At 41.3% G+C, this 23,798-nt stretch overlaps 1 protein-coding gene across 2 annotated transcripts; it reads left to right on the top strand.

The window, feature by feature from the left end:
• Positions 1-220: 220 nt before the first annotated feature.
• On the top strand, positions 221-21,833 carry pik3cd (phosphatidylinositol-4,5-bisphosphate 3-kinase, catalytic subunit delta). Of its 2 annotated transcripts, none has more exons than XM_008282600.1 (23): positions 221-459; positions 1,313-1,487; positions 2,169-2,397; positions 3,992-4,224; positions 4,561-4,737; positions 6,865-7,020; positions 7,763-7,849; positions 8,929-9,150; positions 12,242-12,338; positions 12,731-12,861; positions 12,950-13,000; positions 13,089-13,256; positions 14,182-14,303; positions 14,386-14,529; positions 14,621-14,720; positions 14,817-14,983; positions 15,461-15,570; positions 16,204-16,282; positions 16,368-16,535; positions 18,258-18,381; positions 18,657-18,802; positions 18,886-19,018; positions 19,098-21,833. In XM_008282600.1, the coding sequence occupies exons 2-23, from the start codon at positions 1,347-1,349 to the stop codon at positions 19,233-19,235; spliced, it is 3,123 nt and encodes a 1,040-aa protein (XP_008280822.1). In that variant the 5' UTR covers positions 221-459; positions 1,313-1,346; the 3' UTR covers positions 19,236-21,833. The 2 variants fall into 2 exon arrangements, with proteins under 2 accessions (XP_008280822.1, XP_008280821.1); XM_008282599.1 differs by having other exon boundaries at positions 7,760-7,849.
• The last annotated feature ends 1,965 nt before the right edge of the window (positions 21,834-23,798 follow it).

The following is a 23,798-nucleotide window of genomic DNA, read 5'->3' as shown; positions in this document are numbered from 1 at the left end:
CATTCTCTGAAGGTTCCTGATTGCTGGGGTGTTACAACTAAGGTTTGTCATCTCTGCATGGTTGTTCCACTTGCCAGCATGCAGCATTTAGGAAGTTTGGGGGGCTGGAGTTCAGAGAGTTGGGTGTGCTTTCACTTGTGTCGAGCGAAACTTTTGGTGGACGGTCCCTTGGCCCTGAGCTCCGGAGCGGCAGCGCGCAGCCGCTCAGTCGTTTCAGCGCAACAACATCACCGCATGAATGAGAGCGCAGCGGACCGAGGCAGGGACACTGTTCACCGCCGCACATGAACCGCGGACGAGCGCTCGGTCCGTTTGAGCTGGATTTATAACGCCTCACCTCACTCCGTATTGATCCGCAGCCTGCAGCCGCCGGAGCAGGACATGTCACGTTGATGTTACAGCCTCCATCTTCGCCGCAAGAAGAAGCATGAAGAGATGACCGGATTGTAGAGCTGACAGGCAAGTGTCTGCATGTGCTAACAGGTTGACAGGGTTTTCGCCATGATACAAGTTCAACTCAGGCAGCACAATGTTATTTTTAATGCTATATGTGCATCTTCTGACCATTTCTGATCTTAAAGACATTTTTTTTTTTACAACGTGTTGAAGATCCATAATATAGGAACATTCATAGGCACATTCAAATTCATGTTTATATATAAATATATATAAATCAGCCTGCATCTCTTATTAAAAGACACAGAATGCAGCTCACACAGCACAAGTTTCCTCTTACCAAAATCAATAGTGTAGAATTACTTTAAGGGAAACTGCCAGCTTGATACATTGGCAGGAAGGAGGAGCACATTTACATTTAACCTGTATTTTATGCAGTGTGTACAATGCAGGAAATTGAAGTTTCTTTGTAGTTTGTGTTCACCTTACATGACCCTTGAACACCGAGTCTGTAGAGGTTAAGATTTCAGTTTGTGCGCCAAAGGCTGCATATTATAGCAGCGTGCACATAAACACATCTCGATGCTGTTATCTCAGCTTATCATTTAATATCTGTGTTGTTTTGTTTTGTTTCATGTGCTTTTATAGGCACTAAATTGAGCCGAGCATTGAGGAGAAAGGGATCAGGTGCAAGCAAGGCCCTTCAGCAACAAGCTACTGTTTTATCTGTCATGTCATTCATTCACATTATACACACTCTGCGTGTCCTCCTTGATTCGAAACAACACCCTCGTAAAGATAAATCCTCCAGCCTTCCAGGGGACACACACGGTGCTACAACGCTGCATACAGTAACACGCGTTAACAGTGGATGTATTAACCCCGGCTGTGTTTCCTCTGGTGTTCCGGTGAGCAGCGGAGGAGCTGACAGTAAATGAGAGGCCGTCACCATGCCCCCGGGGAAGTATGGGATGCAGGAGGAATGGGAGAAGGAGGAGGACCAGCAGATCACCATGGACTTCCTGCTGCCTACCGGGATCTTCCTCAGATTCCCTGTGTCTCGAAACGACACCATCAAAAACATCAAAAAAGTATGTCCCTTCTAAAGATCCTGATTCATTTCCACTGATTAATGCTGGGTAATGCAACCGTGCACATATCTATTGTGAGATGGGTTTTTTTCTAATAGACTGTAATTGATTGACTGCAGCACAACACAGTGGCTCAAATGACCACAGCTGCAAAAAAAAAACCGCTGCTGTTATTTACAATATTTGCTCGATGCGCTTTTAAACAAATTATTATTTCCCCCCTCAGACATTAAACTAATTAAAACACAGCAACCGTTTCGAACAATGCTCGCTAGTTCTGATGCGATCTGTTTAGAGAGGCAGCCACAGCTTTAGTCCCCGGTGAGCTCGGCCAGCTCTCTGCTGAAGCAGATCTACCGTTAAATGTGAGTGTGCCGTTCAATGTGCCAACAGTTCTGCCACTTCAGGCTGTTTGATTTAGCTGTGTTAAGTAATGGTACTCTCAGAGGCTGTTAAGATGATTAAAAGATTAACTGTCTTCGCAGTCGCGGTAATTCGCTGGAAATTTTAGAAAATGGTTTTAGAAAAAGGTGATGTCCTGCTTGTGAAAATATGAATCTGAATATGTGCTGCCTGACCCCTACAGGGATCAGCTTTACATGCACAGAGAACAAACTGTACGCTGCAGCTCATAAACACCAGGCTCTCAACTTTGTGTACTGCTGTTGTCTCTTGTTTCAGATGGTTTGGAAGAATGCCAGAAGCGAGGCCATGTACAGCGGACTGGGTGATCCTGACGGCTACGTCTTCACCTGCATCAAACAGACGGCAGAAAGCGAAGAACTGGAGGAAGAATCGAGGCGTTTGAGCGACGTACGGCCCTTCATGTTTGTTCTGAGGCTGGTGGCGAGGGAAGGCGACCGGGTGGAGAAGCTCACCAACACCCAGATCAGCCAGCTGATCGGCAAAGGTCAGCAGAGTCCCCGTTTCTGTCCCCCTCCCCTCCCTCCTTTTCTAACTGAGCTGCTGCTAGAGTTGCAGTAGAAGTTGTCTGTGGTTGTTGGTGGTGTTGCGTAGTTTCTAAGAATAAGATAAGAAGCAGCCTTTTGTCATTCTCACAAAGGAGATGAGAGTTGTTGTCATGTTAAATTTGTAAGTGGCAGAGCTGCTCTCGCCTGGTTCCGGTCCTGTGAATCACATCGTTTACATGCCTCAGTTTCTCAGCAAATCAAACAGAATAATTGATTAACCCTCCGAACGCCAAATCACACAGACAACTTTGAACAGAAAATCTACAAAATGACACGATTGGTCGGAGCCAGACGCTGTAAAAGCAGAAAGAGTTGTCTGATTTTTAGCGGCCCTTGAACTTTCATCAGGAAAGTTAACCAAAGCTCAGTTTAAAATGATCAGATTAACTTAAATCTACTTGTCTCAGTTTTAGATTATCCAGTAGTGAATTGTTTGCTCAAACCAGATTCTGGGAAAAATGAAAAATAGAATCTGCACTCATTGCAACTGAGAAACGTGACTGAGATGAGAGAGACTTTTCTTCTGAAATGGGCTCAAGAACACAGAACAGATGCGAGAAAAGAAAAGAAATAAATTAAAAAGTGTAATTAGCAAAAACATTAACAGTATATAGAGTCACCAGGTTTTCCCAGTGTTGGTAACATCTGTAAGGACTTGGAAAACTGTTACGTGTTGATTCCAAGTGTTAATTTTTGGTAAAATAATCAACATTTGTTTTTAACTATTTATGGCATTATAACTGTGCCATACTATACAAAAGACATTTCTGAGTTCTTTCTCCTTCTTTCCATAGAGGTGCAGGATTTTATATTGCAGTGAAAAATGAGCCAACAGTGAGGAAAAATGTGACAGGAGCAAAGAAACGCCCAGAAACTGCTCACGATTCAGAGGGTCAATATATCAAATGCAACAATAAAGCGAAATGAAATGGCAAATTGTGGCTTGCCGTCTTCTTTTCCTTCATTACTCAGCGTGACATTGTGTTAATATTTGCCGCTTTGACAAAGTGAACAGCAGCATCGATCAAATCATCCGCTTGTTGCCATTTTTTTGTGCCAATTTCTTAGGTTCTGGCACACAAAGGTGTAAAAAACAAAACAAAACAGTGGTTTAAAAAAGTCAAAACCAGTGAAACTACCATTGCAAAAACATTTGAATAGTCAGAACAAAGCTGTGGTTCAGTGGTGTGAGTTAAAACCTTATTTTTTTAAAGGAAGGAACCTTGAGGAAAACAGTTCTTGCTTTGGTAACTTGCATTCATGATGTTTATCTTTGTCAGTGAAGGTCAGCAAGTTACTGCCGAGCTATAAGCTAATGGGCTAAGTTAAAACCTGAGCACAGTTTCATAATGCGTGTATGTGATTTTCTGCTCTACTAACAAGGCTTCAGTATAGTCAGTAGTAAGCTTTTTTTTTTTGGCTCACCCCAATTAAGAATTAAAAAAAACAAAAAAACACCTCCCAGGTAGAGGTAAAGTGTTCCTTGTACTGTGTAAGACTTGAGTTTTTTTTACAGTTAATATGAAATTGCAGGTCTGCATGAGTTTGAAGCCCAGAAGAACCATGAGGTGGACGAGTTTCGGACCAAGATGCGCGCGTTCTGCGAAGAGAAGGCTCAGGAGCGGGAGAGTTTACCGTGGCAGCAGTGGATGGAGTACAGCTTCCCGTGCGAGCTGGAGCCATGCTGCTCACCGCCGGACAGCTGGAGCATGAAATCAAAGAAGAGCAAAAAGATTTTCGTCCAAATCAAGTTCGAGGCTAGTCAGGTGAGTTGCTGTGCTGTTTGCTGTGTAGTTGTTATGAGTCATGTAGTCAAATTACTGAGACAAATCAAATGTAATGGTATGATGAGGCCACGGCAGGGAACTCCACCAACAGCACAATGGCTCTGATTGGAAAAACTGTAGCTAAAAACCTTGTGTAGACAACTTGTGGAGGATGATTTTAAGTCAGTGTGAGCACATTTGGAAATTCCCCTCCTACGACATAAACACCATCTTCAAAAACATCACCCAGGAACAACATCCACAGACACGAAAGTTACGTTTTGTGTGATTTTCTGTAAAGATGGTGCCCTTATTTGAATTACGTCGCTCTGGCAGGAAAGCTTCATGCTGCAGCAGGACCCTCACGACCTCCCGGTGGCCCTCATGAAGAGCGCCCTGAAGAAGAAGGCCACCGTGTTCCGCTCTCTGCGGCAGGAACCAGAGGACTACACCCTACAGGTCAACGGGAGATGGGAGTTCATCTATGGGAAACACCCGCTGTGTCAGTTCAAAGTGAGTCACTGCAACAAACAACAGCAGATTTTTAAAAATGTGATTCTTTTAATTATTCTTATCCTTTAAATTCCAGCGGATGTTGTTGGTTTTGTGACTAAAGATTTGATCTGACAACAAACCATCGTACAGTAGAAATGAACTTGAATGAAGTGCATATTTAACCCTTTGATCTCCGATGGGAAACACAAGCCACAAATTGCTAGTAATATATTAACCCTGTGAACCCCACACTCCCTGTGGGTTTATTTTCCATTGCAATATAAAGTTCTGCACCTCTATGGAAACAGCAAAAAGCATGACTAGAAGGAAGAAGAGCTCAAAAAATAAAAAAAATTCTTATTTCTTTTGCAAAAATTGAATAAACCTGGTACGTTCAAAATGTTCCCCTGTGCAGACGTTACCAACACTGGAAAAAATGTGTCGCTTAACATACTATAGATATTTTGCAACTGACGCTTTTAATTTGTTTCCATACTGCTCAGTATAAACGCAACCTGCAGTTTAGATCAGTTCAGCAAAAAAAAAAAAAAAAAATAGTAATAGCTTCAAAGTCGCAAAGGAGTGCCGGATTTTTTGTTTTTCACAGAATGTGGTTTCTGCAAACGGCTTGTTTTTGGCAAATTCAGTCAAAATGAGTCATGTACGGTAATGGGATTTTGACCAAATGTCAGACTTTCACACTTAGATTTGGTTCATTTTGCAGACGGAATTCCGTTACAAACAATTACGTAGTTCAAGGATTGTGAAAACAGTTGAAAATCCAGCAATTCTTTCTGTTTTTAGTTTGTGGTTATGATAAATTGTATGATTTTAGTAACTCTTGAAAATATAACATGCTGTTTTGGGGTTCAGAGGGTTAAAACAAGATCTTCCACCCTTGATTTAACATGAAGCAATGAGGCACCGCTGGCAGCCGTCATCGATTATTCACAGTTGACACTTCATTTTGGCCTCGTTCTTCTTCGTAGGACGATTCACACGGATCTGAATCTTATGAGGGAACTAAATGAAGTGTCCGCAGAATCTGGATTGTGCAATTTTTAGTATTGTTTTCAAGTACTTCCTGTGTAGCTTAGTCTTTATTTTTGGTTTCAATTACTGGGAAATAGATCCCAAGTTTCTATTCGGACTGACGCTCTGTGTCTTCCCTCGTTTTGTAAATTTTGCTGCATTTATTTTACACTCACGAGCCTTCTGGACCTGCTGCCGACAAGCATCCTCGCTTGCTTCCAGACAATCGGCGCAGATGTCGTGTGGATTTTTTCCAACAGCCATTTTCTTTTGTCTCACGGAGCAGCTAATAGCCTCCATCACTTACGTCCTGCTCATGCGGACACTAAAGTTTTGTGGATATCTGCTCTCCTCTGTGATCGACCCAACCCAGAAATATTCAGTGCAACAGGAATTTAATCATTTTCCCTTTTTCAAAGCACCATCTGCCTTTGTGAAATTATTACAGAGTTTTTTTCCAAAGAAATCAACATGAATTTATTTAACCACATGCGAACTACTTCTTAAAGTATGTCATACAGTGAACACTCATAAAATCAGTTGTTAAATCAAGCTGTTCAAACTTACACGATCCAATATTTTCACTTTATTTTGCTAAATTTGTCGATTTATTTATTTTTTTAACCTTTGGCATTGAACTGGCATTTTTTTGTTGGTCTGCATCAGAATTCTTAATTCATTCAGTGTAAAACAAGGAGACAGCAAAACAGAACACTCGAATCTAAAGCTGTTATTTTCTCAGTGGGTGATAATTACAGCTCTGAGTTTTGCCCTGCGCACGTTGCCACCAGTAGCTGACATTGTGTCAGATCAGGAGTGGGGTGAGTCAAGATTTTGGTGGCAGGAGACTCCACTGTTGATTTTGAAACTCCAGCTACCTGCGGGGGTGACTCATATCTGTCGAGCAGCCCTGCAGAAAGGAACTGCATCCATCCACACATAATGAGATTTCAGCTGCATTAACCTACAGTAAATGAACAGCCTTCAGGAGTTAACCAGCGCTATCAGAACACTGGGAAATATCTGTGGGTGAACTGACTGATGGCTGCTCCAGTAAACAAAGAAAAAAAAAAAATCATTTTTTTCTGTCCCCTGCTGGTTTGTTTTCTCCAGTACATTTTCTCGTGCCTGAGAAATGGTCAGAACCCTCACCTCACCATGACTCACTACTCCACCATCGCCAAATATAAGGAGGAGCAGACCAAAGTGTGCAGCCAGGCGTCCAAGAGTCGGTCCCTGTCCAGACCTCCTCCTCTACCCCTCAAGAAGGTAAGAGGTCGACCGGCGGCCTTCATTAATAGAGCAGCTCACTTTCTCTCTCCTCATCACAGCCGGCGGACTTTGGCACAAATATTTTGCAGCACAGTGTCGATAATTTACATCTGACACCTTTTCTTGCATTTGCTGAGTTTCAGCCCATATCCTCTGCTGTGCAACTGCGCTTGCAAAGTGAGAACTATTTATTTGTTTTTATCCCTATTCAGGACTTTCATGTTGCCATACATAGAAGGTCTTTTCAGACCCCAAGAAAGAATATGTGCAAAATATTTGTTGGTATTCATTATAGAGTTTTATATTATGTTAAATACATTTTCTGATAAGTTGACGTATTTTTGGTTGCATGACAAATGTCCCTCTTTTTATATTTAAAAAAATAAAATAAAATAAAAAACAATACCTGTCACATAGACCAAAGGGCCTGGGGTCCAAAAGACCCCCAAAGTCATGAATAGGGTTCAGCAGCAAAAAAAGTGGTTTCAAACTAAATTAATCAAAGTACCTGTAAGAACTTTTGTCAGTTTTATCCGGTTTCGAAGTTGGTTCCCTTTTTTTTACTTTCTTATGAAAGGATACGTTGTTGTGCATCTCACTACTGACATGTTGCCAAATAGGAAACTGTAGCAACAGTTTCATGACTTGCATTCTGTCGATGTCTATAAATGCAACTCTAATGTAAACAACAGGACGGAAGGATGAAAATTTCCTCTTGTGTGACTCCTTCCTACAGCAGAACACCTCGTCTCTCTGGTCCATCAATGAGCCTTTCTACATTCACCTGCTGCAGGGCAGCCGAGTCAATGCAGACGAAGGAATGAAGGTTGGTGTGGTTTTGCGTAGGTTTTCTCTCACTTTTCTGCTCAATGAAATGTGGCATCCACTTGTTTACCAATATCTCAATTTCAGTTGTAGGAACAGTGGGGTTGACATGTAAATGACAGAGGGTCACATGGTCCAGACCACACGTTTCCCATAATTCATCAAGGCGGTTGGTTAAAGCTTCAAAACAGGAAGTGGGGAGAGACTATCTGTTTTTTTTACGTCTCATTCGGGGCCTAGATTCTAAGAAAAAAGGCAGACTTCATGGTGTCTCTCTCTCTCTCTCTCTCTCTCTCTCACTTTCAGATGCACTTCTTTTTTCGAAGGCGTTGCGTGCATTTCGTTACTATTGCAGATGGGTCCTGACCTATCTTGAAATTTGACAAGCGTCTACACAGAAAGCTATTTTGATGTTTCCCCGTAAATACTGGTCAAAGGATGTAGATGTATCCGGTTGCACACTATATTTCTCATGTCAGTTTTTTTTACATTTTTTTTTGTCCATGTCAGAAAAAAGTGAGAAAACAAGTGGGGAACTCTGTTAATGCGTGTCTGTGTTTGTGTATCATATTTAACTGTGTTACTGTTTAGATGGGTTATTAAGTGAAAGTGCACTTCCGGTTGCTTGCCTCGGAGCATCATGACTCACGGCTAATTTGTCCTGTCACATAATTATCAGTCATGTCTGCAGTTGGCAGGCCGAGGTTTGAAAACACACCCTGGGGGAGAATAGCCACTCATATATTCAGTAAATATAGATTCAGTCTGTCTTGATTTGGCAAAAGGCAGGAACTTAATGGTCGTACAATATTGAATTATGACTCCTGTGGTTGTTTATCATTTTGGATGGACTCAGCATAGCTTCGAAAAACGACCTGCTTTCGCTATGTAGACCCTTTGACTCATAGCTCGAGTGACACAGGAAACTCTGAATCATCTAGCGAAGTCTGTAAATCTTCCACAAACAATCTCCTTTGCACGAGTGGTAAAGTCTTGAGCTTCCATAACCGCATGTCATGCTGTTTGTCTAATCACCCCTGTGTATGTGTGCCTCTCTCCCCCTACCCCGACCCCCTGCAGCTGGTGGTGCAGGCCGGCCTGTTCCATGGCAGCGAGCTACTCTGTAAGGTGGTGACGAGCTCCGAGGTGACAGTTTGCTCTGAGCCGCTGTGGGATCAAAAGCTGGAGTTTGACATCAACGTGGCCGACCTGCCTCGCATGAGCCGCCTATGCTTCGCGCTCTACGCCGTCATCGAGAAGGCCAAGAAACCCCGCGGCACCAAAAAGAAGAATAAGAAAGCGGTGAGTCTTGTCAGAAACTCGCTGCGTTTTTCGGGGTGCCTCGGTGCGCACCTTAAGAGTTTGAGCAGGCGGCTGGTTTGGGCTGGTGGGTGTGAATTTGTTAGCAGGCACAAACAGATCTGTTTCCTCTAGTGCGTGTAGTCGGTGTGTGTTGTGTGGGTGTGCTGCTGCGTCTGGTTGTGCAAGTGTGTTCAGTGGCAAGGCTGCGGTTAACGTTTCCTCTGCCTCAGCTCTTTAATCTGCACATCAGTCCAAGGAAGGAAGGAATTGGCAAACATTTTCAAGGAATTCTAAATTCATCTTCACAGCCACTATGGCACTCTCCCACGGACCAAATTTCACCTTATCATTTATTACTTTAATTTGGACCAGGGACAGTTTGGAGTGAAGGCCTAAAACATTACAAAGCAAAATTTCTTTATCAATAGACTTTTATCAATGTCTTTTTTTATGACAAATTCTGCATGTTTCAGATCTTGGATTTGAAATTTATGTACCAAAGCGTGGGGATTTTTACTGTTTTTTTTTGCAGTTTTTGGCCATTTTTTTGATTTGAAAAACTGAAGCACAAACACAGCAGCTAGCCAAGACATCCACACTATAAACATTATATTTTATAGACAGCAAGTCTTTATGCTTCTCCGTGTCCTTTCCATGTAATTGCACATGACAGGAAAAGCATACCACAAAAAAACCTAGCAAACGTAAGTGTAATTTGCACGTTGATATTATTAACAATAAGAATAATATCCCCATGGTCAACCGCAGACATGATGCACAGCGGTTTTGGCGTCCTCTTCAGAGAAACATGTTTTATTCTCATACAAGAAAAGATGTTGTGTCACGCTCGGTTGCACAACAAGACGGCCTTGTAACCACACTACCAGCCCTTTATCAGACTGAATAATTTCAGTTCCATTTAATGTCTAAATGGCGATATAAAGAGATATGCAGCAGAGATGTGGATTGTTTTGAATGAGACACGTTTTCTCCCCTCTGTCTTATCTGCGCTTAGTATTGCAGCAGTGATACTCAACTTGCAGCCCAAGGGCCAAAAAAACAGGCCCTGTGGTGGGGTGCAAGCACAATGAAGGTTTTTTCGTCTTTTTTTTTTTTTAATGTAGTAAATGTTTAATAATGTCTGTTGGCTGTTGTTCAGGTAATTTGAAAAGACATTATTTTAAAGAACAATGAGTTATTAGCCTTTTAATGTTAAATAATTTAGTTTATATAATTGTTTATTAACTTGCACCTGACCTCCTGTCATTTTGCAAAAGTGGGTGAAGCAAATAGATTATCCCTTATATAAGTAAGATTAAGTATAGTTTATATCAAGTATATTTAGGATGGTGTCATCTGTAAAGAACAGGTGCTTTGCTTCTGTGTTGGAGAAACTGTTAAATTGCACAATTAAGGCTGAACATCAGTAGAGACCGTCTGAGACAGTATGAAAGAAACAAGCTGGTCCAAACCGAGACAGTAAAGTTCAGTAAAATCCACTGTTTACATTGATACTAATATAAATAATGTCCATTTTTACAGCAATACATTTTTATTTAGTACAGGATTAATAAGTAAGTTGACAGACAATTGATGTGCAGTTATTTTGATCATGAATTAATCGTCATTTTTCAAGATTGTCCCAGCTCTGTGAGGATTTGCTGCTTTCTTGTGTATTGCATATCATTGAAGAAGACGTGTTAAGCACTGGGAGACTTTAACGTCTCTGATCAAGAACATCAGCTGCCTAGTCAATATCAATAAAACACTAATCTGCAGCTGCAATTTCATCGTTAATCATAAAAATTAAGTACCATTAACAATATAGCGGTTGATTCACAGTGAGTGTACGGTTTTTGCCATCCTCCTTCCTTCTTTAAAATCCTGTTTTCCTGCACAACTACAACAGCAGTAGTACGACACTGTGAGACTGCGTTGGATGGAGCCTCCACACGCCCACTCACTGTACAACAAAAAGTACAGCGAGCAAAAGCAAATTCCCCTTTTTCTGCGGCTGTGGTCTCAGCATGTTGTTGTTTTGAGGCATTGCAGCGGCTGCAGGCATCACATTCGGGCGGACCAGCTGAACATTTTGCCCAGGTGTCTTTCACTTTACGGGCATCGAGGCTACTTCTGCTTTCTGAGCAACTTCTCTCTTCTGTTGCCCGGACGAGAAGTCCTGTAGCCAGACGCCAGAAAGACAGACGGAAGTGGAGCTATTTTAGCCATTCGTGTTTGTGTGCATCGCATCTTTTTTTAACTGGTGGGGGGGGGGTGCTCAGTGTAAATTTCTACACATTGAAGTGATGGAAGTTATTTTTGAATGACTGCCTGGAAGCTAATTTCAAGTTATGTTTCTTCATGTGCTTCACAGTGTGGAATCAGTAAAAAGTTTCCGCGAACAAGCTTCAAACTTCTTGATGTCATTCAGAATAAAATGTTCTTAACGCTGTGTGAGTTAAGTGAACGTCTAAAATGCACCATGTGTGGGACCGTAAAGGGTTAACTGCTCAAAGTGTTTTAGAATGACTGATAAAAAAAAAATATTTTATCTGTAAAGAATCTCAACGTTATCTTTTGGGTGTTGCAAAAATGAGTTGACTGTTCGAGAGGGAAGGAGCTTGAAGAGAGCAGATGGGTGTGAGAACACATTTTATCTCTTAAGTACTGCATGCATTTTGTATTTAAATGAACTCATCTTAGGATGGCACAGTAAAACTAAAAAAGTTTTGGGTTTAAGTCTGCTGGGGACTTTTTCTGTACATTTTGCATGTTGTTCATGTGCCAGTGTGGGTTTTCACTGGCTTCCTACCACAGTCCACAGACATGCTTTGGTTAATTAGTGCTTGTAAATTGGCTGTAGGTGTGAGCATCAGTGGTTGTCTGTCTCTTTGTGTTAACTCTGCCTCCTGCAACCCTCTGCAGGATAAAGCGGGTATAGCTGATGGATGGATGAAGTCATTAAGTTGTTGCTCTCCTTCTTTTATATTCTTGTTTTTAAAAGACACCAACACTAAATCCAGGATTTTTGGCCTATAAGCCGAAACAACAAACCTAATCCCTTCCCGTCGCGCTCGCTGTATCTTTTCAGGATTGTCCGATAGCCTGGGTGAACACCATGGTGTTCGACTACAAGGACCAGCTAAAGACTGGGGAGTTCCTCTTGTCCACATGGCCATCTGTTCCCGGTACGTTTAGCCTCGCCTCTTTTTTACATGTCCTCCTCTTCAAAAACACCTCACATGTTCACAGCCTCCTCCACAACTCTTGGCAGCACACAGTGAGGCCTGAAATACCCAGAGTGATATGAGGCGCCATCAAAACCCCACATGGTCGCACATTTTGTGTTCGCTGAGGCCTTTTTAAGATGTTGAAATGCCTGCTGTTCCTTCGTGTCAGTAAAGTAGAACTGCACGTGTTTATTAACTTTAGCTGTTATGCAAAACGATTTTATCTCTGGGTTTTTTTTGCTCTTGCGGTGTCAAAAGATAGATAAGGGATTAGAAGATAAAATATGCATGTAAGCAGATGAAACCCCCAACTGAATGGTGCATTTCACATGTACCATTTTTTGTCACAGACGACAAAAGTGACCTGCTGAACCCAATGGGAACAGTGGAGAAGAACCCCAACGTGGACAGCGCCGCCGGGCTTCTCATTCGCTTCCCCAACATCCGTCCACATCCTCTCTATTACCCTCCTCTAGACAAGGTATTTACTCCCGAAAATATATATTCAACACATGCTAAGATTTTGATTTGTATTCGAATCAGTTAAAAAAAATCTCCTCTGTTTTCAGATAAGTGACATAGAGAAAAATGGCGACGCAGTTTATGTCACTAAAGACGAGGTAAGAATTTTCAAAATGTCACATTTTACAGTTCAGCGGTTTGTTAGTGGATGCATATGTTAAGAATGGGTTATTTTGCTCTGTGCAGTACGTAAGACTAAAAGAAATTATGGACAACAAAAACTACACCGAGTTTTTCGAGGATGAGAAAGAGCTCCTGTGGAAGCTTCGCACCGATGTCCGGGACCGGTATCCTGAAAGTCTGTCCAAGCTGCTCCTCATCACCAAGTGGAACAAGCGTGAGGACGTAGTTCAGGTATAAACGGAGACTTCTGGGAGGGAAACTCTTGCAGGTCAAGTCAATTGTGTCTCCTAACTGACTTGACGTGCATGTTCATGAGAGTAATTTAACATATTTCACATAGAGTATAACACTTGTGTGCATTTTTACTGACTGGACACCATATCGATGTACCTCATGCTGAACAATCCAACCAGTAGTGCTCTAGATTATTATTAGTTTTTAATTGTAGTAATTAATGTAACAATTAATTGGCTTATTAATTGATTGATTTGGCCTGTAAAATGTGAGTGTTCTTAATGTTTTCTGTGTAGTCTGTTAGCATGCTAACATTTGCTAATTAGCATAAAACACAAAATACAGCTGAGGCTCCCATTTATTTTTGCTGGTATTTGGTCATAAACCAAACAGCTAGACAGGTTACAAATTTGACCTTATGATTCAAAAATTTGTTATAGGTAAGATATTTAATTCTGAACCAAGATGTGAACCTCGTGCTGAGAGTAAAAGTCATGTAATCGCCATATACAGAAGCCTCTGGGAATCAATAATGTCTGCACAAAATTTCATACCGATCCATCCAATACTTTTGTGTTCGTGTTACACCACCAGCAAGGCTAAAAACTAAAAAAAAAAAATGCTCACCCCCTTTTTCAAGATGGCTTTCAGAGCTTGGAATTGTATATTTTGTGCTCAAGACCCAACAAATGTAATCAATAATGCATTTTAATCAATCCTACAGTGGCATGAATCTGAGCAAAGCAGGGAATCATCATTGGAGAAACTTAAATCCAGGAAATGATAGTTTGATAAAGGACTTAAACAATTGGTTAATTCTGAATCAAAGTCATACCTGATTAACATTTTCAGCATTTGTAAAGGCCTGCAATTTTTTTTTATTTTAATCTTGATGAAACAATGCTCACTTGGTTCTCCTCAGATGGTGAGCTTGCTGAGGCACTGGCCGGACCTTCCTGCCATCTCTGCCTTGGAGCTCTTAGACTACAGTTTTCCCGACCCAGCGGTCCGTTCTTTCACCATCAGATGCCTCAAGAAGCTCAGGTACACACATAGCTGAGCTCATGATTTAGTAGCATGCATCATTTTGAGTGTTACCAACATAACAACATTTCTCTGCACACAGCGATGATGAACTGCTACAGTACTTACTCCAGCTGGTCCAGGTCCTGAAGTACGAGTCCTACATGGACTGTGACCTCACCACTTTCCTGCTAGAGCGGGCTTTGTCCAACAGGAGGATAGGACACTTTCTGTTTTGGCATCTCAGGTGAGACGCTGTGTAGAATTTGAGAAAAAAAAAAAACAAGATCACAACAGGTTCTTCTGCAGCCTTTTGTTCAACATTGCGTTTATTGTAGGTCAGAGATTCACGTGGCCTCCGTCAGTCTGCGTTTTGGCCTGATTCTTGAGGCCTACTGCAGGGGAGACATCCACCACATCAAGCTCCTCACCAAACAGGTCGACTGACTCACTCACACTTACTCACACTAACTTCAAGCCAAATGTTTTTGTTTGTGCTAAATCTCAACCTCTGCCTCACCTTTTCACACTCAGAATGAAGCTCTGGGCAAAATGAAGGCCCTGAGTGACATCGTGAAGTCGGGCTCCCAGAAGATGACGGTAGAGGACCTGAAGCTGTGCATTAGACAGGAGTCCTACCTGGACGCCCTGTCAGACCTGTACTCCCCACTCAACCCCAGCATCTTACTCCCTGAGATCTGGTTAGTGCTCGGACACACACACACACGCACTACAGCATAATTGTCTTTTATCAAATTGCATTTTTTTCCTCCTTAATTGGATTTTCCGGGGTGGTTTGGGTTCCTTTCTGGGTTTACTGGATTACAAAATGTTACGTTTATGGAGTATATTAAAAAAGTCACCCTTTGTTCTTACAGGATCACAAGACTATGTTGTATTTTAAATTATACCACATGGCCTCTTATTCTTCTATCTCACTCCTAAACCCCACACAAATCACGATGGGGGATTTTTTAAATAGTGTGTTGGTATAATCTGCCCATTTGTTACAGTGAAACACAAAGGACAATAGTCATCGATGCATAAATAAGTAACAAGTCAATTTGTAGAATTTCCCCAGGGTGAAAAAAAGTTTTCTATTTGGTGGGGAAGAAATGTTTATATTGTTCTCTATTCAGATGATCATGTGTTTAAAATGAGTCTTGTGGCTGTTGCAGTGCAGAAAAGTGCAGATTTATGGACTCCAAGATGAAACCACTCTGGCTGATGTATGTAAACCCCGCCATCCAAGGAGACATGATCGGCATCATCTTCAAAAATGGGGATGGTGAGAAGACAAGAAAATCTGAATACATGGTCACACACCCATACAGTGCACACACAGTGTCTAGAATTAACCTGTTTAAAAATGAAACAGTGAAAGAACACTTAGTAACACATTAATATGTGCTGGAAACAAATATATTCAGTATGTTTGTAAAGGGACATCCCCGAAATGTAAAAAGAGGAACGTTAGAAGTTTCAGCAGAGCGGGGTGAAAACAACGACTGTATGTAAAAGATGGATTTCGCCCCGACACAGAAGTGCCTTAAACCTGCATCAGCCAGCAGGGGCAACTCCTCTGGTTGCAAAAAGAGGCTAGGTTGTGCAAAAGTCTATGAGAAAAACTCACTTTTTACTCAGCTTGTTACCTCCGTAAACATTTTCTTCAGAAGTTTATGTTCTCAACTGCTAGTTTCAAAATGTTTTCAATACAACATAATGTTCTTTTTGAAATCATGGTCCTATTTAGAGTAAAATAGATGACAAAGCAGGGATGTTTACCCTATCGCTATTGCTGTATATAGTGTCCTCGTGTTCTTCACCCCAAGATTTACACGTTCATCTCTAATGTACAGTCTACGGGTGAAAGTTAGAATAAGATTAACATATTTCACCTTTTTCACTCCCCACCGTTCAGATCTTCGACAAGACATGTTGACCCTGCAGATGATCCAGCTCATGGAGAACTTGTGGAAGAAAGAAGGCCTGGATCTCAGGTAGGAGCTGCTTCTTGCAGCAGTTGATTCAGAAACAAATCTTTTATATCACCCTAAAGCTTTTCATTTCACCCTGCACTCACAGGATGATCCCATATGGCTGCTTGTCCACTGGAAACAAAATGGGGCTCATCGAGGTAGTGAAGAACTCAGACACCATTGCCAATATCCAGCGTAACAGCACTAACAATGCTGCTACCGCTGCCTTCAACAAGGACGCTTTGCTCAACTGGCTCAAATCTAAGAACCCTGAGTGAGTATGATGAAGTTTGACAGTGGTTTTTCATAGAAGCTGCTAAATGCTGTCTTATACTGTGAAGATACTTTATTGATCTCTCGAGAAGTGATGACTCTTTAACCTTAAGAACCAACCACTGGGTTCAATATATGCACTCAGGAGCACAATTTCAGCCCACACAGAGGCAACAGAGCACAGCCGCCCATACAGCCTTCTGTCTGGGAACTTGCCCCAGCTCCAAATCTGGGCATCCCCCAAATGCTCCCAGAACAGCTCTGTTATGAGTTGCGTCCCAATTGAAAATGTGAAACCAGTCCTGGCCATGTTTTTCTAATATTTAAGAAGGCAAGCTTGCAGAATTGATTTTGTATTTTTGTATGGTTTCAAAGGAAACAGTAATTGCAATGAGTTGGCGGGTTAGCGCCAGAACGATCTTGAAAAGCTAAAAGCCTTAAAGCTGTGTAAAAGAAAAAAAAAAAAAAGATTTTATTTCTTGCTGGAAATGAGGTTTGTAAATATAAAATTAGAATTGACATTCGGAGGTTTTATTTTGAGTGACATCTTGTGTAATACAGAGCTTACGTTCTTTCCTCTGGGTGCAAATTGGCCACGTATATTGATTTCTTGTACACAGCTGTATCACTGATGATGTGTCTGAATGCATTGCAAGGAGTGTGTAAAAACTGCCACAGAGTTCACCATAACACTTGGGGATGGTGTAAAATGTGTCACATCTGCTGGGTGATGTTGTGTTAATTAACACTTAATGTTGGGTTGGATTCGTTGCGTTTCTCTGTCTATATTTTTGAGATAACATATGTTATAAATGAAATAACGCACATTGAATTTAATTAATATGCTAACACACACACACATATATATATATATATATATATATACATACTTGCTCCAAACTACATTCAAGATTCCAGTGTATGTCATCTAATGTAATCCCTGCAGTAACACAAAATGCACAGGTTTCTGTCTCTGAGCGTTTCACTTCATGTGAGCATTATACAGCGTCAGTTGGAAAAGACGGGTACAGAGAGTGCAGTCGGTTCCTTTTCTTGACAGTCCACCAATGTTGGGAACATTGAAGTTTTATGTCTTACGAAATGCTTCCTCGATGTCTGTGTGAGAGTCAACTGTGCTTACTTGAAAGCATGTTTTCTGTGCAGCATTATGAACCGCTTCAGAGCAAGACAGTACACCGGCGGCTACACCTTAGAGCGACATTAAATGAGAGTAGATTTTTATTTGGTGCCAGACAGTCTAAAGGTCTTGTCAATTCTAAAAGGTCCTTGAAAGAAAGAGAACTATTTGATATAATGAATAAGCCTTTGTATGTCACGTGTGTGAGACAGGCCCAGCTGACTGCACGACAGAGCAGAATGGTAATTCGCTTAAAATGCTGCGGTGAACGGAACGGAACAGGGAAAATTAGTAAAAGCGTAACACAGTGAACCCTGTGCATGTCGAGGTCGTGAAAGGACATGACAGTCAATTATTAATCGGTTACAGGAACTCCTCTGTGAATATTTCATATTATACTGTATCAATAGAGACATTATGCCTCATAGCTAAAAGGTTGTGTGTGTGTGTGTGTGTGTGTGTGTGTGTGTGTGTGTCTGTAAAAAACAGGTTATATGACAAAGAAGTGAAAAAGTACTGTAAGAACAAAACCAACTCATGCTTTGCTTCCTTGTTTCTACCTGTTTTCTTCTTTTTTGTCACCAGGGACAAACTTGAGCAAGCGATAGAGGAGTTCACGCTGTCCTGCGCTGGCTACTGTGTAGCTACTTATGTGTTGGGCATTGGAGATCGTCACAACGACAACATCATGATCAGGGAAACTGGGCAGGTCAGGTTTACTCCATGTCTTGAATCACTGTGTATGTACTAACACATGGATGTCACTACCTAATGTTTTAACATAACTATATAATGTGTGCTACTGGTTGGTATGTCAATGTTTGTTAGTTTCCAGTGAGCAAAAAAACTATTTGGTCACACTAGTTGGTTTTTTTGGAGTAAAATTGTTTCAGGGCAATCCCGAATTAGTGAGTCTTTCAGTAATGTAACTGTGGGCAGTGACTCAGAACCAACTTAACCATGATTTTAATCTTCACTTTGTAGCTGTTCCACATTGACTTTGGGCATTTCCTTGGAAACTTCAAGCGGAAACTTGGGATCAATAGGGAGCGTGTGCCTTTTATCCTGACATATGACTTTGTCCATGTAATCCAGGAAGGAAAGACGAACAACAGCGAGAAGTTTGAGAGGTACAGGAATTACGCTTTTGCAATTCTAAATGATGTCTTACGGGGTTCTGTTACATTTTTATGACCAGCTTCCACTCTTGCAGGTTCAGGGAGTACTGTGAGCAGGCCTACAAGATCCTGTGTCGGAACGGGACGTTGTTCGTCAACCTCTTTGCTATGATGAAGGCAGCAGGGCTACCGGAGCTCACCTCCTTTAAAGATATCCAGTATCTAAAGGTATGCAACAGTAACGATGCTGCTAATGATGATGCAGATGATGATGATGATGCTGACATTGGTTTCTTGTTTTCAATAGGATTGTTTAGCGTTGGGTAAATCCGAAGATGAGGCGCTGAAGAATTTCAAAGTAAAGTTCAATGAAGCTTTGCGGGAGAGCTGGAAGACCAAGGTAAACTGGATGATGCACTCCATGGCCAAAGATAATAGACCGTGAAAGAACACTGAACCAATGAAACCTGAGGACCAGCCAAAAGATTCATAGATTTTAACTTATAGACATGAAAAAGGGAAGAAAACAGTTGAATATTTTGCATTGTGAACGACATTCAAAGACAGACCTTTGCAAATGTTTACATCTCACTGGCCTGTCTGTGGTGAGTAACAGCGAAGCAGAGGCATCCAAAGACAATGAGATAATCATGAAGCGTCAGTGCAGCGCAAATATTTTCACAGCGAAGGAAATCCATCACACTCATCTTTCACCCATCTGTCAGTGGAATGTCTCTGCCTTGGGGGCGTATCAACCCAGATAATAAACGTGTTTTTGATTTTTGAAATCGCTACTTGAAAAACCACCCGCTCATGCAAAGTGTCATGAATCACTGAAACAGAAAGTTCACCTCGCCGGCTGCATTACTCAGCAGGGAGAGAGCTGCAAACAAACTTTATGACAACTTTGAACGACGCCGTGCAGTCGCAAAATACAATACCAGGGCGGCAGTTTCACCTCAAGACTTGGGTACCGTTTACAATCCTCGATTGCTGTGTCATTTCCTTTCATTTCAACTGCCTCTTTGCAATCGTGTCTTGTTTTCTTTTCTTTTTTTTTATTGTATTTTTATTTAATTTGGTAATTTTAAAGTAAGATGTAAAAGACGTAATGTGTCGTGTTGCACTGCTTCGACATTTTAATGTAATATTGCCTTGAAGTACAATATGTTGCCTTTGGAGTGCCAATACACATGAAGCATTGTAACATTTACAGTTTATTGTAAAATGAGAAAATATAAGGAGTTTTATTTTGATTATGTGCCTGTGTGCCAGGATGTGTTGTCCAGCAAATCTTTACTAAACAGCTACTACACGTTGAAGGAGTAATATGCTATTTTAGGGAATATGTTCAGTTGCCATTTTGCTTAAATGACAGGGTCAATACTACTCTCATGTATGTCAATGATACTGGAGCCGCCAGCAACCTTTAGCTCAGCTTAGCACACAGCCTGGAAACAATAAGAACCAGCTAACTTGCTTCTGCCCAGAGTAAGAGTCAATCTGCCTGCCTGCACCTCGAAATATGACATCTTAATTAGTAAACCTTAAAGGTGCTGCTTGGCAGATTGTTTTGTCCTTTGGACGGGGCCTTTTACTTTATTTATGCAAAGCCAAGCAAACGTCTCTTGGCTCCAGCTACATATTTAACAAACTCAATGTGAGTGGTATTGATTTTTCTTTTTGATTTTCAAAATGTCTAACTATTCCTTTAATGACTGCCACTGGCAACTGGAGAAGGAAATGATCTCATGCACTATAGGCAGAGATGCCATACATGTTGGGTCAAAGGGAGTGAGGCAAAATATTGATTACATGCTTCAGTAACTAGGACAATCTGTGGACTCATTTTAACCCTTTTGGTTGTGTTTCCCAAAATGTGGTACCATTCACATGTCTCTCTAGGAAGCGTAACTCATTTCATAAGATGCAGTATGTGTGTTTGTGTGTACGCATATTTGTGTGGATGTGTTCTCTGATATTTAAGTTATGCAGTCTGCCATACATTGCATTTTTTGGGTGAATGTGCCAGGTGCCATGAAAGAGATTTCATGCTTGTAGTGTCAAACACCTCCATGCTTTGACATATCTAATGCTGTTTGTCAGTTAAAGTGAGCCACAATGCTGTATGACTTCAATGTATGGTGCATTCAGATCACTTTACATGCTGTATATCCTGCTGTCACTCCTGCAAGGACCACTTGAATGAAAGCAGATTATATGCCTTTCATAGCCTCTATTTTATTTTGCAGAACAGTCAAAATGGTCTCATCTTTTTTTATGAGTCTCAGTACAATGATGACTTAAAGAAGAGCAAGTGTAGCTGTAGATTACACAGCACCAAGATTTAAATATCTTAAGCTACTGAAATATTCACTGTGGAATAGACTTTCAGTATGGGTCATCAATGTCCCCAAATATGGTCTCAAGTAAACACTGTTGTGTTAAGCCAACAGGAATGATCTTTTGCAAATCGTAAAAAAAAAAATAAAATACTGCTGTTGCATTTGAATTTATGAAATCTATCAAATGGTACAAGTCCTTTAAGGCTCAGGCCTGATTTAAATGTGTGCAGCTAAAGCAGATAAATTGTCCGGTCAACACAGCAGACATGTCCTTTAACTGCACTGTGTGTTGTTTTTTTTCAAACACATTTTGCTTTAATGCTGTCGGGAGGGAAAAACATATGCTCAATGAACAGTTTGCAACGGGAGAGCTCACTGTGGCTTTCTAGGATGCAGGCCATTTGTTAGCTTAATGTTCTGCCTAATTTTTTTGCAGCTTAAAATAGGCTGATTAATCGGATGAAGGCCAGAGCCATCAAAGCCACTCCTACTTTCTATTTTTCCCCTGGAGTATCCCCCCACTATTTTAGAGCGGTGGCCTTCTGTACAGGTCTGCAGGAGATCACGCTGTGGAGTTTTGGGAATATGTCAGTCTGTTGTGCAAAAATAAAATAACAATTTGATGTATTCATCAGCGCAGAATGGTCCGATCAGGGCCCGTCTTGTTTTTAATAAACACACTCAGTGTAGCTTCCATATCTGTGGCTATTGATTTCTCATTTGTGGTTTTGGCTGATGTGATAAAGTCCATTTAAAGATCCCAGAGCTGTTTATTGTTTTGGCAATAACATGACAAAGACAGAGATTGCAGCAGAAGAGATGGCTGTCTTGAAGATGGCTATGTTTAATGGCATCTGCAACACTGATAGTGTTTTGTGGGTTTTATTATCTTTACCTAACATACAGACAGGTGGCAAATCAAAGAATCAACAGGGCATGAAGGGGGACTGAATGCTGTGATGTCAGTCACACACTGTGGCCTTGCCAGTCTCCAGAGCCCAAGCTAAATACTTCATGTTGGTTTTTTCTTCTAATTTGTCACCAATCTGTATTTAAGAGACAAATATGAGTTAAGAGTTACTTCTGAAATGTAATACAGGTTATACTTTTATATAGCATTTAAATGCAGAATTTTAAGAGGTAATACTTCCTGTGCTGGATAGCGACATTGACTAAAATTTAAAATCTGAATCTACATTTGTGAAACCAAAAAATAAAAATATCCCAAATCAAAATTGGCATAATTTCTATGAATGACATGTTCCTCCTGGACATCAGTTAGAAAGTGGCACAAATCAAATGAGTCGTAACAAAGAGATTTATACAGACAAGATTTTTTGTGCACTTGACAAAAATATAAAGACTTTATGCAAACATGAATAGAAAAAGCTTGTTTTTGACATAGATATAAAGTTCAATACATCATTTTTATTGTTATGGTAAAGAAAGTGTTAAATCCAAGTGTGTACAGAAAGTTTTTGAGCTGTTTAAGTGGTGACAAATTCTCAACGGTTGAGTTAATACACACTTTGATCAGGTATAGTTTCAAAGAACAGTGATCAGATAAAACAGACAGTCCTTCGACCAATGACGTTCATCTTGAAATGCAACTTTATTTAAATGACACAATGCCAATGATGACAAGAAAGTCGGACTGTTGTCGTGTTGAATGCTGGCATGTCAGTTAGAGCTGTAGCCAGACGCTCGAATGTCCACAACTCCACCATTTGTCGTGTAAGAAATCGTTTAGACTGTGTGGTACGACAGACAATCTGGCCCGGAATCATCACATCCAGCTTGTCCTTCTGCAAAATAATTTGTGGTCAGCTGAACCGACTTCTCATTAAGATGCACAACCAGACAAGATGTGCTCAGATTGTGAGGAACCACCTGAGGGAAGCTCAGTTGTCGCCCACACCAAGGCCTTGTTCTAACAGCAGAGCGGCATCATAATCAACCACTGACGTTCGCTGGATACTGGTAAGATGGAGGACGGTAATTTTCCCTGCTGAAACTCATTTTCAGCTGTTCAGAGCAGGTGGCGGACATCGCTTTGGCATCGTACAAGGCAACGCTATATGATGCCAGTGCTGTACGGAGGAGTGACCGTATGGACACGCATGCACAGGGACAAATATGCGTTTCAGATTTAATCCTCACAACCACTGATACTATGCTCATTCGCCACCGTCTCCAGAATGTGCCCTGCCTTTCTATAGCAGCTTAAAAGGTTCCAGTCCTACCATGACCTGTAAACTCTCCAGACATGTCAGCTGTCAAACATTTGAAGGATGCTCTGGATTGATGCAATGAGATCCTGTCCCCTAAAAATTTCTGTCAACTTTGCCAACTCTGCTTCTGGACAACAGTCCACAAGTAGCATCCATCCATCCATTATCTATACACCGCTTTATCCTCAGTAGGGTTGTGGGGGGGTTGGAGTCTATCCCAGCTGACTTAGGGTGAAGGCAGGGGACACCCTGGACAGGTCACCAGTCTATCACAGGACTACACTTAGAGACAGACAACCAAGCACACTCACATTCACACCTACAGACAATTTAGAATCATCAATTAACCTCAACATGTTTTTGGACTTGTGGGAGGAAGCCGGAGAACCCGGAGAGAACCCACGCTGCACGGGGAGTTGACTCCCGGGTGTC

Source organism: Stegastes partitus, unplaced genomic scaffold, assembly GCF_000690725.1.
Source record: "Stegastes partitus isolate 25-593 unplaced genomic scaffold, Stegastes_partitus-1.0.2 Scaffold278, whole genome shotgun sequence".
In the NCBI taxonomy this organism is placed as follows: Eukaryota; Metazoa; Chordata; class Actinopteri; family Pomacentridae; genus Stegastes; species Stegastes partitus.
Note: the sequence above shows the minus strand (reverse complement) of the source record. Positions and strands in the feature narration are given on the sequence as shown.

Bases quoted from the DNA above. Each gene is read 5' to 3' on its own strand.
- pik3cd (XM_008282599.1), top strand. From the start codon at position 1,347: ATGCCCCCGGGGAAGTATGGGATGCAGGAGGAATGGGAGAAGGAGGAG. The intron at 4,225-4,560 runs GTGAGTTGCTGT...TCGCTCTGGCAG, and splicing joins TCAAGTTCGAGGCTAGTCAG to GAAAGCTTCATGCTGCAGCA. The intron at 16,283-16,367 runs GTAGGAGCTGCT...CTGCACTCACAG, and splicing joins AAAGAAGGCCTGGATCTCAG to GATGATCCCATATGGCTGCT.